This window comes from Eleutherodactylus coqui, chromosome 13 (assembly GCF_035609145.1).
Source record: "Eleutherodactylus coqui strain aEleCoq1 chromosome 13, aEleCoq1.hap1, whole genome shotgun sequence".
In the NCBI taxonomy this organism is placed as follows: Eukaryota; Metazoa; Chordata; class Amphibia; order Anura; family Eleutherodactylidae; genus Eleutherodactylus; species Eleutherodactylus coqui.
Genome location: NC_089849.1, coordinates 27,821,880 through 27,841,295, shown reverse-complemented (window position 1 = coordinate 27,841,295; position 19,416 = coordinate 27,821,880). Strand labels below are relative to the sequence as shown.

At 48.9% G+C, this 19,416-nt stretch overlaps 1 protein-coding gene across 1 annotated transcript in view; it reads right to left on the bottom strand.

The window, feature by feature from the left end:
* MRC2 (mannose receptor C-type 2) overlaps window positions 1-19,416 on the bottom strand; it is a 100,377-nt gene that overhangs the window by 43,202 nt on the left and 37,759 nt on the right. Inside the window, exons 2-3 of the mRNA XM_066587527.1 lie at window positions 4,909-5,292; window positions 1,349-1,522 (exon numbers count right to left, since the gene is read on the bottom strand). Of these exons, the coding sequence (XP_066443624.1) occupies window positions 1,349-1,522; window positions 4,909-5,292 (558 nt within the window). The remainder of the gene's footprint in view (window positions 1-1,348; window positions 1,523-4,908; window positions 5,293-19,416) is intronic.

Sequence of the window (19,416 nt, the reverse complement as noted above, 5' to 3'; positions counted from 1 at the left end):
GTCCTCGTCTCCATGGTGCCGTCTAATTTTAGCATCTAATCGCCCGATTAGACGCGCTTGCGCAGTCCGGTCTTCTCCCTGGTGAATGGGGCCGCTCGTGCCGGAGAGCTGGTCCTCGTAGCTCCGCCCCGTCACGTGTGTCGATTCCAGCCAATCAGGAGGCTGGAATCGGCAATGGACCGCACAGAGCCCACGGTGCACCATGGGAGAAGACCCGCAGTGTATCGTGGGTGAAGATCCCGGCGGCCATCTTGCTAAGGTAAGGAAGAAGTCGCCGCAGCGCGGGGATTCGGGTAAGTACTAAACGTTTTTTTTTTTTAACACATGCATTGGGTTTGTCTCGCGCCGAACGGGGGGCCTATTGAAAAAAAAAAAACCCGTTTTGGCGCGGGACAACCCCTTTAAGTCTACCTGTATGAACGGAGCAGCGGTAACGCACTCACACTACCCCTCCATTCATCTTTATACGCAGGTAGTCGAGTGCTATAACAATCAGCTCATCATTGGAACAGTTGCTGTTTTAGAGAAAGGGTTGCCTTGAACTGTCCCACATAAATAAAATAAATCTTCGTTATTTATATAGCACCAACTTATTCCGCAGCGGTTATTTATTCATTACCCCTTCCGACCTTGAAAGGATGGAAGGCTAAGTCAACCTTGAGTCGGCTACCTGAACCATGCGGGGATTGAACTCGCAACCTTCAGGTCGTGAGCGAGAGCTTCGGACTGCATTTCTGTTCCCTTAACACTCTGCACCACATGGAGGAAGAACACATCAGCGTAGTCATTGTCAGAGGTGTCAATGAAGCTGAGATATGGCTGAGTGTTTAGTGGGGCCTTCATACTGTATGTATATCTGCATTAACTTTAGGTGTCCATACACCTTCAATAGACATCGGTTGACTACTCATTCGGTTGACAGTTATTGTTCTCAACTCCCCCATACACAATAGATGGTCAGTTGGCCTCATACAACATTTAATGTATATGGTGGTCTTTAGCGACTTCTGGTGACATGAGTGAGTCAAGGTGATAAACCCCCAAGTCTCAGTTTCTTGGACCCTTGCTGTGAGTGCAACAAGGGAGGGATGGAGATGGAATATTGAGTTAACTAATAACTGTGACAATACATATACAATACAATCTCTCAAAAAAAATCACCTCTTTGAGAAGACCATCCCATATCCAGTCCAGATTTCCTGTGACAGATTTTCAGTTCCATATACTATCCATATATCACATACTATGCATAGAGGTCATCTTCTTTGGGAAGACCACTTTTCAATGCAATTTTGGGTGGTCACCTCAAAGAGCCTTGACTGTATTTATAAAACACACAGAAACTTACTTTTTACAGGACAGAAACCCCATTTTTCATCTTTGCCATAGTCAACAGTGGTTGCGCACCAAAGATGGCCGTCTTCCCGACCCGTGCTGGTGCAGCTATAGAACCATTGATTGTCGTACTTAAATGGGATGGCACAGGGGCGGCCATTGGAATTTCCTTGAATAGTGTAGATATCTGTGTAAAGTAAGAGGTTTAATACTTAGTAGAATAGGACTACAATAACAGAAACAACATGGTAAGATTAGGCAATGTAGGAAGAAGGGTAAACCTGCTCAAAAGATGTGACTGCGAGACACTTCTTAATGCTTAAGGCTGCTTTCACATCTGTGCTCAGGGGGTTCCATTTTCCTGCTCCTCTCGAAGAACAAGAAAGGGGAACCCACTGGCCAAATGGGTCTGTCTTATGAAGGAACTGAACAGCATCGAATGGACCCCATTGACTATAATGGGGTCTGTTCGTTTTCTGCTCAGCTGCCCGGCATTTTACCAGAATGTCTTCTGATATTTTGTGCCGAATCTGTGACAGAACTTCATAACGGAATTTCGTCCGCAGATGTGAACCTGGCCTGACTCTGTGTGAAACACAGACTAGACAAGTATAATCTATTTGTTCCCTGTTTTCCACAATGGCAGCATTATGGTCTTCCAGGTCTCAGACATTATATTGTCAGAGAAAACATGAAAAATAAGCCTTGTTATTTGTATAGCGCCAACTTATTCTACAGCGCTTTCTAGTAATTTAATTATTACCCCCCACCAAGCTGGGTACTCATTCTACAGGTCTCGGAAGGATGGAAGGCTGAGTCAACCTTGAGCCGGCTACCTGAACCATGCGGGGATTGAACTCCCAACCTTCAGGTCATGAACAAGAGCTTAGGACTGCATTTCTGCTGCTGTAGCATTCTCCTCCTTCGTTTTACTACAAGATATTCAAAAATCTGGCTTAAACAATGGGTCATTTCTGACAATAAATTCTCTTTAAAATGTTGAAAGGGCAGCTCCACCTCCCTCCTCCCTCTCCCTGCACAACTCACAAAGCATGCCCACAACCCTTTCCCACAGAAATTAAGGAGGTAAGTTCTCATTCCCTTTTCCTAAATCTTTGCTTCTCAAGGACCGGGTGGTCACTTTACCAACCACAGACTTGCTGTAAATCTCTCAAATAGAATAAAAAATATACAAAATCAGAAAATAAATCCAATTAACCCAAAAATAGTTAAAAAAATAATGTTTTACAAGAGATATTTCATTAAAGAAAAAAAGGCCAAGTGATATATTCACTTTAATTCTGTCTGTGGTTCGTCCATGTAGAGAAATAGGGATAATGATTTTAGCAATTAACGCAACTCTACAGTCCTGGAGAAACAAAGATGGCCGCACCAGCTTCTCTGACTACTGGGTGCACATCATTAGCCTAAGGCCGGTTTCCCACTTTCGATAAAATCGTGCGACGCGAGAGTGAGTGAAAGCGCAGAATTATGAGAACAACAATTTTCAATGGTTTCCTACACATTTGTGATGTTTTAACTCATGCCATGTTGCATGAAAAACAGATCCCTATCTTTCTGCATTTTTCTTTTTTCCGATGTTTCCCCATGAAACCTTTTTATTTCATCACAAAGCATAAACTTGCAATTTCCGTGCGATGTGATACGTTTGTAAGATTAGAAAGCCCTGTTGACTTTTGCGCTAACAAAATCGCGGCACAATATTGCCAGAAAATCGCAAGCATCAGCGATGTTTTTGCGGGACCGCTTGTCTTCTGCATCCAGCTGTTCTGTGCTCGGAGCGCATGGCTGTATAAAAGCCGGGCGCTCCGAGTGGGGGATGCAGAAGACAAGTGAGGCCTCTTGTCTTCTGCATCCAGCTGTTCTCTGCTCAGAGCACCCGGCTGTTATACAGATGAGTTCTCCGAGCGGGGGATGCAGAAGACAAGCGCGGTGGCGCCGCTTGTCTTCTGCATCCAGCTGTTCTCTGCTCAGAGCACCCGGCTGTTATACAGCCAAGCGCTGTGAGCGGGGAATGCAGAAGACAAGTGGGGCCGCTTGTTCTCTGCATCCAGCTGTTCCCTGCTCGGAGCACCCGGCTGTTAGCTGTGGACAGCTGTGTTCTTCATACCCCGCCTGTCATCAGGGAGCGGGATACAGCTGAAACAATAGTATCAGCTGTATCCCGCTGTGAATTCCTGATAACCGATCGCTGATCTTTCAGCATGCTGAAAGATCAGCAATCAGCGACGGCTTAACGAAAACGATGTCAGTGCAGTTGCACACAACGGCTATCTCTCAAAAGACGGCTTTGAGCGATTTTTGAGTGAAAATCGTTGTGTCTAAAAGGGCCTTTAGACACAATGGGCGTTTTACCAACGCTGTGTGTGAGAGTAGTCTGAAGGATAGTAATTGCTGAGAGATCACAAAAAGGGTTTTCATGGATTTTAAAGAATCCCAGGCTTAAAATTGTGTAAAATAAATAAATAAAAATGTTTACTCACCTACTTTGGAAGTGTTGTGTCCAGCACTGGAGCCCTGCGGTCCCTGCTATATATTGTGCATGACTGTGACCACTCGGCCAATCATAGGCTTCAGCGGCCATGGACAAACCACCTCTGAGTGGTCACACACACAATGGACGGCACTTGACTGCAAATCTGCTTCCGGGTTCTGAAGGTCGAGCACCAGGGCTCCAGGGCTGGATGGCGAGTCACTGGAGCAGGTAAGTATGCATTTTCCTTCATTTTAGACAACTTTAAGCCTGAGAAATTTTCTTTTAGGCCCAATGTCCAGGGGTGGATCGGATTCCGCATGCAGGAGCCTGCAGCAGCTGCCCACGGCCAAGGACGCTGCATTGCCTGTCTGGGTCTTCTACGTACTGTCAGGGTCTTCTATTTGCTGCAAATGTGTGCGGAAGCGCCGGCCAATGCGCATGTGCGTCCTTTCTTTTTTTTTGAACTCCTGTTTTCTCACGGAATCCATGGCCCATCTGCAATTCAATTGCGGAGGGGCCGTGGATCGGACAGCTTCCATTGACTTCAATGGAAGCCGTCCTTGTGGGATCCGCACTGAAATGGAGCATGCTGCGATTTGTTTTCTGGACCAAAAGTCCGCAAATCAAATCCACATGCTTTATTTTATTTGCGGACACCCATGGAAACATGGGGGGCTTGATCTGTGGATCTTCTGTGCGAGCCACCCACACGGATTCCACAAATCAAACCCACCCGTTGACACTTCGCCTGAAAGTCCCAAAAAACACATTTCCAAAGATTGTCCAGGTCAACAATTCTTGACCTGCTGGTCAGAACCCCTGCTGATCAGCAGTTTGCTGGGCCACTGTCAGTGTGTGCAGAGCTGGAAGCAGACAGCTCCATATAGTTTGCAGTGGCCGAGGTTGGTATTGCAGGCACTGTTCCCACTGAACCTGAAACCCAAAAACTCTTGTTAATATTTTGTAGCCAATTTTGCTTTAAGAAAAGTAACTGAAAATGTATTATATTATCTGTGACACAATGATGGTTGTTACACTGTCATTTCAATAACAACATCTATGCTACAGGTCCTTACCTCGAAACTTGGCAGAACAGATGCTTTGGTTAGTTCCAAATATAAGCCACTGGTTTTTAGTTTTAGCTGGTGGCAGTTGTAGGCCGGTGGCATTAGAGGTCTGTGGCAGCAGAACAGCATTGAATACTTCGATAAAGAACTCGCATCGTCCGCTAAAGAAAAGGTTCTCATCACATTGGTGGGTAGTGAGTGTATTCGATGAGTAGTTGGTAACAGATATTAGGCATTGGAAGTTGCCAAGATTGAAAAATCGCCTTTTTGAAACCAAAACCCATTGCTGCAGTGGTGAACTGGTGTTACACGGCCGGGTGACATGAACTACAGAGTCTTGAACTTCTAGGCATCCATCAACTTCAGAGCCGTATATAAGAAATGGGGTTGGGTCTAGACAAAAGAAGATACAAAAAAATCAGTATATGGCAACAAGTATATCTCCATACAGAAATAATAATAGGCAGGGCCATATTTTCCACTGGACACTGGTTCTGGTGCTGTATCTGTGTAGTAAGCTTAGTTCTGGTACTGTATCTATATAGTATGTGTGGTTCTTGTACTGTATTTATATAGGAAGCTGGCTTCTGATACCATATCTATGTATTAAGCTTGGTTCCGGTAGTGTGTCTATGTAGTAAATGTGGTTCTGGTATATATGGTAAGTTTGGTTGTTTGTTACCATATTTATACAGTAATCTTGGTTCTGTTGCCATATATATTTTCCCATGGAAGATAAGCCTCTCTCTGAGGCATCTGACAGTCGAGCGTGCATGTGTTATGGCCAACAGCTATCTGAAAGGTAAGGATGAGCAGCTTCAACCCGACTCACCGATAGGGGTTGTAAGCACTAAAAGTGCCTAGAGCAGCACAAACCATAAATATACCCCTGGGTTTAGGGGTGAGATATTCTTAGAACCAAAAATCTCAGAAACTGTGATGGAAAGCAAAAATAACCTAACCAAACAAACAAAAAATGTGTTACCAGAGTTTAAAGAACATGGCAAAAGTTTTTACAAAGTTTAGAAACTTTGCAAACACTTTGCTTTACCGTTTTTCTACTATTTTTGATTAATTTTATGTCGTTCTCCCTATTCATATGCATAAATCCTTTTTTCATTTTACTGGTTGTCCCTGAAAGAGAAGGCGAATCACCGTCAGACTGTGCAATGCTGTTCACGCACATTACATCTAGGTTGATTGAACCAGCCGATTTCGGCAGGATCGGACAATCATCTAATGTATATGGGGGTCACACGACATTTCTCCGATGACAAATGTCAGAGGAGAAAAGGATCGGACAAGTTGGATTTCAATTTGTGTCATCCTTGGCAGAGTGTGCTTCTGTATAGGTGTGTTGGTTGAGATACCTGTTAGGTCGGGCTCAAATGGGTGTGAGCGCATTTCAGCAGCGCAAATATGCCGCGTTTGCACAATCAAAATGTGTATATGCGCAACGTATATGCAGGTTTTCTGCGTGTGTTCTGCGCATTTACGCAAGCCCATTGATTTCAATGGGCTCTTGCGGCGCGCATATGTGCATAGCATACATCATGACGCGTATTTTTTCACACAATCGCACATTGCTTGAAAAAATACGCTGATGTGAATGAACCGATTGGTTCTATTCACTGTGCTTTATGCACGCAACATTTGCGAACGTAATACATTACTCAAATACACTTTTGTGAATGAGCCCTTAGCTAAACAAGCGTTGGGTCAACAACTATGAATTGTCAATGCATAGTTTAAAGGGGTTGTCCAATTGTCAACTATTCAGGATAGGCCATCAATAGTACACTGCTGTGGGTCCATCGGCTGGGACACCCACTGATTGTCTGTTTGGTGGGTAAGTGTGCATTGTGCATTGTACTGAGCTGATTTCTGCAAGAAACAGACAGCTCCGTTCCCACTGCAGTGGCCACAGTTGGTATTGCAGGCCATTCAATTCAATGGGAACTTTGCCTGTAATACCAAAACTTGCCACTGCAGTGCATACAGAGCTGTCTGCTTCTTGTAGGGAACAGCTTAGTGCACAAGCACAATTAGCTCATTAAAGGAGTTGCTGGGTGGCGAATCCCTGCTGATCTACTCTTGATATCCTATCCTGTGTATAGGCCATCAATAGGTTACATATGGACAACACTTTTAAAGATGTACTCTGCTATTATAACATTATCCCTTATTCCCCAGGTAGAAGATAACTCTCTGATCAGTGGAGTCTGATTGCAGCTGTCCTCATCGATTGCCAGAATAGGGGTTCTGTCTTCCCCCTCTGAGACTGACAATGATTGGAGTGGCAGCATGCAGGCTCGACCGGGATGGCACTGGAGATAGCTAAGCGCTTGAACTTCGCTATCTCCGGCTCTCCCACTGAAATTAATCAAGTGGCCGAGCATAGGGAATAGGAGATAACTTTATATTAAGGGAAGACCCCAGGGCGAAGAAGAAAGCCCTGTTTACCCATAATAGATTAACAAACCAAAAAGTACAAAGCTAAAGGAGTTTTCTAGGGAAATACTATTAATGACTGATCCTCAGGATAGGTCATCAGTAGTTGATTGGCTGGGGTCCGCCATTCAGGACCTCGGCTGATCAGCTGATTGGGTACCCGCTGTCAGCGCCGCTACACACAGGGGTACAGAGTGGAAGTTATTGCTCCCAACTCCTCTGTAGTGGTCGGTGATTGTAACTGCAGACACGGTTCCCATTGATTTTAATGAGAGTTGCACCTGCAGTTACAAGTGCCGGCCACTACATAGTGGTTGGAGGCGAAGCATACCCCTGTGTGTAGCAAGCGGTGGACCCCAGCCAATCAACTATTAATGACTTATCCTGAGGATCGGTCATCAATAGTATTTCCTAAAAATTCCCTTAAAAGGAACCCCTTCCCACCCACAAACAGCGCCACTCTTGTCCGCAGGTTGGGACTGGTGTTGCAGTTTAGCTTGAATGGTATTTAGGCCGGCTGTCCACGGGTGTTGCGAAGTCCCGCGGCAGATCTCCGCTGCAGGAGCCGCACACATTTCTCCGCCAGTCAGCCTAATCTAATTGCCCGCCACGAGCGGAGAATCGCAATGATTCTCCGCTCGTGGACACGGGGCCGGCGCTTTCCATAGCAACACCATGGAAAGCTTCAGCCTGCTCCGGTAAATCGCTGGCGAATTCACGGTCGTGGACAGGGGGCCTTATCAAGAATGGGGCTTAGCTGCAATATCAAGCACAGATTATGGACAAGAGTGGAGGTTTGCTTTTGGGAAAAATCTCATAGAATTCCCCCCTTTAACCAAAGGAAAACTCTTAATCAATTTTGGATATACGAATATCCAATAATACAGAAACTTGGTAGTCCAGTCTCACTCCGATTCTAGCTTACAGGAATTACACCGTATTTCCACATATTGCACTACTCCTGTTCAAAACAATAGACTTTACAAAGAAAACAACTGATTTCTGCTGTTGCACGTCAGCTATTACTTGTTTCTAGTAAATCTCTCTTGTTTGCACATGTCTGTGGTCAACATTATAATGCAGACATGACGGAAGCTCCACTCAGGAAACAACTTGTCGGGTTCAATCTCACTTTTGCTAGAAGGGAATATGATGGGTTCATAAGGCCATTAAAGATGTTTTCTTATTTCATGTAAATAAAGCTTATTGATGGTCATATGTCCATGCATCTCTGCTTGCTGTCATTGAATGGAAATATTAAATTTAGAGCCCGGTAACTTGCACAGATCATGCCTTGCTGAAACAGCTGTAGACCTCGTTAGAAGAAGAAGCTCTAAGACCGGTTTCACATCTCCGTCTGAACCTCCGGCTAGAAGTTCCATCACAGATCCGTCCCAGAATACTGGAAGACCAGGCAGCTGAGTGGAAAGTGGACAGACCCCGTTACAGTCAATGGGGTCCATCCGGTGCTGTTCGGTTCCGTCCAGACATGGAGCCGTCCGGTCGCGGGGATTCCCCTTTCCTGCTCCCTGAACGTCGATTCCCAGTACAGGTGTGAAACCTCTCTAAGGTCATATTCACAAGGGGTGGATTTACAGCAGATTTCCTGTACTGATCTCCAGTATTTAGGCTAGTTTGACACAGGTGAAAAAATTGCGCAATTTTCTCGCGATGCCACAGTGCTACAAATTGCATGTGTAGTGACCGAGCTCAGATCTTACTGGGTGAGGGAGACAGCGGGGTGTAGAAGATAGCTGTCACGTGTGGCTCTGCTGCTCCATGGATTGGCTGCGGCCTGGCTCAGATTCACACCGGTTGCAAATAAACTTAAAGGGGTTGTACCGCAAATACAAGTAAAGTTAAACACTTCTGTATGGCCATATACATGCACTTTGTAATATACATCGTGCATTAAATATTGGCCATACAGAAGTTATATACTTACCTACAGGGGGTCCCCCCCCCCTGTGTTGGCGTCCCCGTCTCCCTTGCGCATGCGCAGACCAGCTGTGCGGCGCGAGCACGCTGGAGCGGCCCCTTCAACGGGACAGAAGAGGCAGACTGCGGAAGCGCAGAGATGTTTTAGATTCAGGGTTTCCTAAAAGGCTTTTTCTTTTTGTTGTTATACAATGGTGCCATCTGCTGGCTAAAGCCAGTGTGTGCGTGCCAGAGAGGCTCCGACAGTTGAGTGGCTGGCGATAGATGGTAAGAATACCCTGTCGGACGTCTTCTGACATTGAAGCTGTACAAGTAGGAAGACGTCAGACAGTGGATTGGGAAGGGTTAAATTTGCAATACAGAAATCATTGCGTATTTTAATGCAGAAATGCTGTAGATCCGCACAAGAAAAGCAGGAGATGTGCAGGGCTCTTTTTAAATCAAATGTTATTGTTTGATTTAAAACCTTTTTTAAGTGTTTTTGTGAGCGTTCCACCCATATTGCAATCAGATGGAACTCATAGAAGGAAATCGTCCGTGCAAATTTGGCCCAAATCCACAACAGTAGCTGCAGATTTTGCTTGCCGATTATATCTATGCGGAAACACTAGAGAATAGCAGCATGGAAAATCCACACAAATCCGCCCTGTGTGAACAGTTCTAGCCGTGTGAAAGGCCCCTACTAGTGCCGATACACACGACTGTGGATCCGCGGTAAGAGCATGCGGATCAGGCGAACTGCCAGGCTGTTCCGGGACTTGCAACAATGACAAGTCCAGAAACGACTAGTAATCTGCATGAGGTTACCAGAGATTGACCACAGCGTATGACGGCTACGACAAGCCACACATCTGTCACATGACCAGGGCAGGTTTTCAGCCTCTGAAGGGAAACAGTGATTTCATTTATTGACCGCAAGCAGAAATCTGGAAAACATTGAGGGATTGAATGAAACTTTGATTACGTAAAACTAAAAATCCCTTTAAGAGGCACCAGACCGCCAACGACTTGTTGTCATTTCTGTATTCCAATTCTGCAGCTACAAGTTCATTGAGGTTACTGGGATTTAATTTTAAACACGACGGGAAACCAAAACCTGAGTTTTTACTGTTGTAGAAAAGGAAAAAATACACACAGGAAACGATGCTCGCTGCTAATTCCTAGATGACAGCAGAAGGGCTGAACCCTCCACACAGGTCAGAGCTATTATGTGCAGATCTGAAGGAGAACTTTAACCTACCCACATGGTAACATACCGTTCTTACCCGAAAATAAGCCTTACCCCTATAATAAGCCCTACCTTTATTTTTGGCATCTGTATCCCTCGCACTGGTCTCCCTGTGTATCCCGCCTCCAGTAAGCGCTGTGATTGGTTCATCGAGTGCCAGGCCTGATTGGCTGCTACTCGATTCAATCACAGCGCTCTCTTACCGGAAGCGGGGTATTCTAAGAGAATCCTGTCAGCGCTGAGGACTGCAGCCTGCCACAGTGCGGGAGACCGGCGTGAGGGACACAGACGCCGGCAACTAGGTGAGTATTGCTTTTTTTACTTTATTGCTTATACTCACCTAGCCGCTGGCTTCTGTGTCCCTCGCACTGGTCCCCGCGCTGCTGCAGTTCTCAGCGCTGACAGGATTCTCTTCTCCTGGTAACTAGGGTTTGAATACCCCACCTCTGGTAAGCGCTGTGATTGGAGCAAGCGCCAGCTAATCAGGCCCGGCACTCGAAGAACCAATCACAACGCTTACCGGAGGCGGGGTATTCAAAGCTCAGTTACCAGGTGAAGAGAATCCTGTTAGCTCTGAGGACTACAGCCTGCAGCAGCACGGGGACCAGTGCGAGGGACACAGATGCCGGCGGCTGGGTAGGTATAGGACACCCCCCAAAAATAAGACACTGTGCTTCTTTTGAGGCAAATATTAATATAAGATAGTGTCTTATTTTGGGGAAAAACACGGTAGTATCATAGGACTCGGTATAGTGAATCAGTATTAGTATTACATGGCCACTTAAATGAAAGACTGCCCATAATGCATTGAGTGGCCGAATCCACCAAATCAACTCCATGTTAGTGGCTAGTTATGAGCGAACGTTTCAAAAGTTCAGTTTGACTGGTCTGCCAAATTTCGGCACAAAGTTTGGTCCAAATTAGTTTGGACTGAAAATTTACCAATACCACAAAAACAGTAGAAGGAGGCGGGGGAAGAAGAGGAGGAGTTTTAGTGGTTGGCTGAGAAGGTTCAATGGTTCGTGTTTGTGCTAAACCGAACTTTTAGCAAAGTTTGACCCAAAACAGAATCCGATGGTCTTAGCTTGCCAAAATTGTTAGCGGCTAATGGGGAAAGTGGTGGGTAGGAGTAAACACTCTATGACACACATGTGAAACAAGGGTTTGAATTAACCCGCCACAGCAGCAGGGCTTCTAAGTTTAATAGGAGTTCCTGTACACCGCGGAAGAGTCTTCCTCACATCTGTGATGCAGCAAGCCCCAGCCTGGACTCCACAACGTAGTGTGAAGCATGGAGGTGAAGCTGTAGCGCACTGCTATCATTAACACACCAGGCGCCATTATCTTTTCGGCTCCGGTTATAGGAGGAGTAACCAATAAGCTGGAAGCCACTAAGTACGTTGGAGAACAGTCATCACCTCCATAATTTGGTAGTTTAGCACACACATTGGATGCAGCAGGCTTTCTGGGGGCCACTTACCTCTAAAGCAGCATAGGTGTGTGATAATTACATTAAAAAAACCTATGCTTTTTTATAGGTATTGGTGTTTACCAAGTGGGGGAAATTACCTACCTACTGGTTGCAACCATTTAATAGGGGGGGGGGGTTACCTACCTGTTAGGAGCATTCTGGGGGAGGGGAATTACCTACCTACTGGGAGCACTTAACTTATAGGTGGAAATTACCTACTGTGGGCAGTTACCTAATAGGGGCTATGTAAAATCTCACACCTCTCCCCCAACCAATTCTTATTATGCAGGGCACCAAGAGAGGCATTATTAGAGACACAGTTCAGTGCTAAACAGGTGGAACTGGCTGATATTATCTAACCTGGTCCTAAAGGCCCATTTACATTGGACGAGTGTCGGGCAAACGATGCCCGACACTCGTCCCTGTGTCTCTGCGCTGCCGTGCTTCTGCATGGGATCTATTAGAGCTGGCTCACACGCGGAGCGGCCAGCAGTGGGGCGGGGCAGTGCAGGAGATTTCTCTCCTCTCGCTCCCCCGCCCCTCACCATTGAGATACACAGGCGCGAATCGCTATTGAATGGCGGCTGTTTAAACTGCACGATGAGCGATGATCGTCATCGCTCATCTTTTATGCTGCTGTGTATCTCAATGGAGAGGGGCGGGGAGCGAGAGGAGAGAAATCTCCTGCACTGCCCCGCCCCCCTGCTGGCTGCTTCGTGTGCAAGCCAGCTGTGCTAGCTCCCGTACGGGAGCGCGGGGATACAGGGACAAGTGTTGGGCATCGTTTGTTCCACACTCGTCCAATGTAAATGGGCCTTAAAGGACATTTTGGTCTATTACTTAGGTGGTGCACCATAACACTTTCATGTCAGACCAATCTGATCAGCTTCTACGATGAAGTAAGTTTTAGGCTGGATCTGGGAGAGTCTATTGATCTCGTATATCTGGACTTCTCTAAAGCATTTGACACCGTGCTGCATAATAGGTTAATATATAAAATGAGACAGATCAATCTGGGTAAGGAACTGGCTCAGAGATAGAAAGCAGAGGGTAGTAATAAATGGTTCATACTCTGATTGGGCCACCATCGCTAGCGGCGTGCCACAGGGCTCAGTATTAGGACCTATTCTGTTCAATATATTTATCAATGACCTGATAGAGTGACTGCACAGTAAAATATCAATATTTGCAGATAATACAAAATTATACAAGATAATTAACCCCTTAACGACTGCCCCATCGGGAAACTACGTCCTCAGTAAATGGGCTTTAATCCTAGAGGACGTAGTTTTATGCGTCCTCTTAGGATTAATGCCCACTTGCCTGAGGATGTGACAGCTCCATGCTGTCGGTGCCCGCAGGTAACCGACAGCATGGAGCTGTCATCCCAGGATGCGGACAGTCCCCCCCCGGCATTGCAATCAGCGCAAAAAAGTAAATAAAACAGTGTAAAAAAGTAGTAATTCAGCTGCCCTGATGGATCGGATCCATCAGGGCAGCTAAAAATACTCACCCGGCTTGTCCGCGGTGTCCCCCGAAGATCGGGTCCTCCCGGACCCGCCGCCGGCCTTCTGCGCATGCGCGCCAGACAATGATATTAGGCGCATGCACAGAAGCCCGGGAGTCCCCGGCAAATTTGAAATCTCCGGCTCCCAGCTCCTGAAGGTAGCCGGGAACCAGGAGGTGTTACTGGGGACCACTGTGAGCGGTCCCCGGGCACGCGATCGCCGCTATCCATTGGATAGCGGCAATCGCTTAAAAGTTTTAAAAAGTTTAAAAAAAGTCAGTTTCACCTCCCCTCATGGATCGGATCCATGAGGGGAGGTGAAAATACTCACCTCGGTCCTCCCCGATGTCCCGACATCGGGCGCGTGCACAGAGGGGCTCGAGCCCCGGGAAATTTAAAATCCCTCTGCTCCTGGCTGCCATGTGTAGCCAGGAGCAGAGAGATTATACCGGGGACATGATCACTGTTATCCAATGGATAGCAGTAATCATGTAAAGTAAAAAAAAAAAGTGTAAAAAAGCAAAAAAACAGTTTAAAAAGCTTGCGTTTCATCTCCCCCCATGGATCATATCCGTGAGGGAGGATGAAATGATGTACCTAAGGCCCGCGGATTTATTCGCGGACCTTACCCCAGCTTCTGCGCACACGGCCGTCGCCAGAATGGCAGGGGCATGCGCAAAAGCTGTGGATTGCCAGGATAATTTAAAATCTCCCTGCTGCTGGCTACAAAACTTAGCCGAGAGCCTGGAGATTTCATGGAGAGCCGCGGTGAGCGGTTCCTGATCACATGATCACCGTTATCCAATGGATAATGGCGATCACGTAAAAGTAAAAAAAAGGTGAAGGTTCATCTCCCCTCACCGATGCCGATCGGTAAGAGGAGATGAAACTTTTTACCGGAGGCCTCCGTATTTGCACCCCGACGCGATCCTCATCCATGAACTTTCCCGGATTCTGCGCATGCGACCGCCGGCAAAACATCGGACACATGCGCAGGAGTCGGGGAACACAGGAAACTTAAAATCTCCTTGCTCTCAGCGACCACTGGTCGCCGAGAGCCTGGAGCAGTGACGGGTGGCCTCGTTGAGCGGTCCCCGGTCACGTAATAAAAAAGTAGCGATCTACCTTTGGCCGGCCTCACATGACCGGATAGGAATTACGGATTCCGCATGCGTCGGATCCGCGGTAATACGCAGATCAATCGCATTGGATTACACAATTCCACTCACATTAGTGGGTCGGAATTGCATAATCCACTCGCAGAAAAGAGAACGCAGCAGGTTCTATTTTACTGCGGATATTTGCAACATAGAGCCCATTGTGCTCCGTGGTCGCGGATATACCCGCAGCCCATACGCAACTACCGTGTGAGTAGGCAGTTATGCGCAGTACATTACATGGCCGTACGCAGGGTCACGGCCGGCTCACAGCTGGGATCCGCTGCGGGCCTCCGCAAGCGGATTCCACCTACGGCTGCGTGAGCCCGGCGTTATTCAGACCGCTACCTGTAATACGCAATTTACAAGAAGCCCCGGGAACGTTCGCCTTCCTGCAGTTCCAGGAGCACCTTGTTGAGCGTCTTCTGTGCGAGACCGCCGCACCTCATCAAGCTTACGGAGACTCACGGTGCGCCACTTTTTACACCCCATACCCGCCACTGAGGTCATGAAATACCCCCAAAAAGCATGAGAGGAGGGGGGATACACGGTTTTATTGCCCCATATACCCATCCCAACCAGCCTCCGTAATTACTAGAGATGAGCGAATGTACTCGTCCGAGCTTGATGCTCGTTCGAGTATTAGCGTGTTCGAGATGCTCGTTATTCGAAACAAGCACCACGTGATGTTCGAGTTACTTTCAGTTTCATCTCTGAGACGTTAGCGCGCTTTTCTGGCCAATAGAAAGACAGGGAAGGCATTACAACTTCCCCCTGCGACGTTCAAGCCCTATACCACCCCCCTGCAGTGAGTGGCTGTCGAGATCAGGTGTCACCCGAGTATATAAATCGGCCCCTCCCGCGGGTCGCCACAGATGCGTTCTGACATAGCTTAGGGAAAGTGCTGCTGATGCTGGAGTTGCTGTAGGGAGAGTGTTAGGAGTATTTTAGGCTTCAAGAACCCCAACAGTCCTTCTTAGGGCCACATCTAACTGTGTGCAGTAGTGTGGAGGCTGCTTTTTGCAGTGTTGCACTTTTTTTTTTTTCGTATATGGGCCGTGCAGAGCATTGCGCCCTGCAGTTATTTTACATACTCCAGGGATAGTAGTGCTGCTGAGGCAGGGACAGAAGACATATTTCTTGAATATAGGCAGTGGGCCTTTCCGCAAACTTTTGTGAAAAAAATTCTATTTGGGCTGCCTGTGACCGTCCTCAGTGTACTGGGTCTCTGCTGAGGGTAGTTGTCCAAATTCATACGCAGCCAGCTAAGTGTTACAGCAGGCTTGCGCAAAATTATTTCCTGGCTCTGCTGTGCGTTCCGTAAGTGAAGTCAGCCTCCAACCACAGGCCAATAAGCGGCACATTTAATTACAGCATTCTGTTTCTGCACTACTGGTAATACACCATGCTGAGGGGTAGGGGTAGACCTAGAGGACGTGGACGCGGGCGAGGACGCGGAGGCCCAAGTCAGGGTGTGGGCACAGGCCGAGCTCCTGATCCAGGTGTATCGCAGCCGACTGCTGCAGGATTAGGAGAGAGGCACGTTTCTGGCGTCCCCACATTCATCTCACAATTAATGGGTCCACGCGGTAGACCTTTATTAGAAAATGAGCAGTGTGAGCAGGTCCTGTCGTGGATGGCAGAAAGTGCATCCAGCAATCTATCGAACACCCAGAGTTCTGCGCCGTCCACTGCTGCAACTCTGAATCCTCTGGCTGCTGCTCCTCCTTCCTCCCAGCCTCCTCACTCCATTACAATGACATATTCTGAGGAGCAGGCAGACTCCCAGGAACTGTTCTCGGGCCCCTGCCCAGAATGGGCAGCAATGGTTCCGAATCCTCTCCCACTGGAGGAGTTTGTCGTGACCGATGCACAACCTTTTGAAAGTTCCCGGGGTACGGGGGATGAAGCTGGGGACTTCCGGCAACTGTCTCAAGACCTTTCAGTGGGTGAGGAGGACGATGACGATGAGACACAGTTGTCTATCAGTGAGGTAGTAGAAAGGGCAGTAAGTCCGAGGGAGGAGCGCACAGAGGATTCGGAGGAAGAGCAGCAGGACGATGAGGTGACTGACCCCACCTGGTTTGCTACGCCTACTGAGGACAGGTCTTCAGAGGGGAAGGCAAGGGCAGCAGCAGGGCAGGTTGGAAGAGGCAGTGCGGTGGCCAGGGGTAGAGGCAGGGTCAGACCGAATAATCCACCAACTGTTTCCCAAAGCGCCCCCTCGCGCCATGCCACCCTGCAGAGGCCAAGGTGCTCAAAGGTCTAGCAGTTTTTCACTGAGAGTGCAGACGACCGACGAACAGTGGTGTGCAACCTGTGTCGCGCCAAGATCAGCCGGGGAGCCACCACCACCAGCATGCGCAGACATATGATGGCCAAGCACCCCACAAGGTGGGACGAAGGCCGTTCACCGACTCCGGTTTGCACCGCTGCCTCTCCCCCTGTGCCCCAACCTGCCACTGAGATCCAACCCCCCTCTCAGGACACAGGCACTACCGTCTCCTGGCCTGCACCCACACCCTCACCTCCGCTGTCCTCGGCCCCATCCACCAATGTCTGTCAGCGCACCGTCCAGTCGTCGCTAGCGCAAGTGTTGGAGCGCAAGCGCAAGTACGCCGCCACGCACCCGCACGCTCAAACGTTAAACATGCACATAGCCAAATTTATCAGCCTGGAGATGCTGCCGTATAGGGTTGTGGAAACGGAGGCTTTCAAAAGTATGATGGCGGCGGCGGCCCCGCGCTACTCAGTTCCCAGTCGCCACTACTTTTCCCGATGTGCCGTCCCAGCCCTGCACGCCCACGTCTCCCGCAACATTGTACGCGCCCTCACCAACGCGGTTACTGCCAAGGTCCACTTAACAACAGACACGTGGACAAGCACAGGCGGGCAGGGCCACTATATCTCCCTGACGGCACATTGGGTGAATTTAGTGGAGGCTGGGACAGAGTCAGAGCCTGGGACCGCTCACGTCCTACCCACCCCCAGAATTGCGGGACCCAGCTCGGTGGTGGTATCTGCGGCGGTGTATGCTTCCTCCACTAAACCACCCTCCTCCTCCTCCTCCGCAACCTCTGTCTCGCAATCAAGATGTGTCAGCAGCAGCATGTCGCCAGCAGTCGGTGTCACGCGGCGTGGCAGCACAGCGGTGGGCAAGCGTCAGCAGGCCGTGCTGAAACTACTCAGCTTAGGAGATAAGAGGCACACGGCCCACGAACTGCTGCAGGGTCTGACAGAGCAGACCGACCGCTGGCTTGCGCCGCTGAGCCTCCAACCGGGCATAGTCGTGTGTGACAACGGCCGTAACCTGGTGGCGGTTCTGCAGCTCGGCAGCCTCACGCACGTGCCATGCCTGGCCCACGTCTTTAATTTGGTGGTTCTGCGCTTTCTGAAAAGCTACCCACGCTTGTCAGACCTGCTCGGAAAGGTGCGCCGGCTCTGCGCACATTTCCGCAAGTCCCACACGGACGCTGCCACCCTGCGCACCCTGCAACATCGGTTTCATCTGCCAGTGCACCGACTGCTGTGCGACGTGCCCACACGGTGGAACTCTACGCTCCACATGTTGGCCAGGCTCTATGAGCAGCGTAGAGCTATAGTGGAATACCAACTCCAACATGGGCGGCGCAGTGGGAGTCAGCCTCCTCAATTCTTTACAGAAGAGTGGGCCTGGTTGGCAGACATCTGCCAGGTCCTTGGAAACTTTGAGGAGTCTACCCAGATGGTGAGCGGCGATGCTGCAATCATTAGCGTCACCATTCCTCTGCTATGCCTCTTGAGAAGTTCCCTGCAAAGCATAAAGGCAGACGCTTTGGGCTCGGAAACAGAGCCGGGGGAAGACAGTATGTCGCTGGATAGTCAGAGCACCCTTCTGTCTATATCTCAGCGCATTGAGGAGGAGGAGGAGGAGCATGAGGAGGATGAGGAGGAGGGGGAAGAGACAGCTTGGCCCACTGCTGAGGGTACCCATGCTGCTTGCCTGTCATCCTTTCAGCGTGTATGGCCTGAGGAGGAGGAGGAGGAGGAGGAGGAGGAAGAGGAGGATCCTGAAAGTGATCTTCCTAGTGAGGACAGCCATGTGTTGCGTACAGGTACTCTGGCACACATGGCGGACTTCATGTTAGGATGCCTTTCTCGTGACCCTCGCGTTACACGCATTCTGGCCACTACGGATTACTGGGTGTACACATTGCTCGACCCACGGTATAAGGAGAACTTTTCCACTCTGATACCCGAAGAGGAAAGGGGTTCGAGAGTGATGCTATACCACAGGACCCTGGCGGACAAGTTGATGGTAAAATTCCCATCCGACAGCGCTAGTGGCAGAAGGCGCAGTTCCGAGGGCCAGGTAGCAGGGGAGGCGCGGAGATCAGGCAGCATGTACAGCACAGGCAGGGGAACACTCTCTAAGGCCTTTGACAGCTTTCTGGCTCCCCAGCAAGACTGTGTCACCGCTCCCCAGTCAAGGCTGAGTCGGTGGGAGCACTGTAAAAGGATGGTGAGGGAGTACGTAGCCGATCGCACGACCGTCCTCCGTGACGCCTCTGCCCCCTACAACTACTGGGTGTCGAAGCTGGACACGTGGCCTGAACTCGCGCTGTATGCCCTGGAGGTGCTTGCTTGTCCTGCGGCTAGCGTCTTGTCAGAGAGGGTGTTTAGTGCGGCTGGGGGAATCATCACAGATAAGCGTACCCGCCTGTCAACCGACAGTGCCGACAGGCTAACACTCATCAAGATGAACAAAGCCTGGATTTCCCCAGAC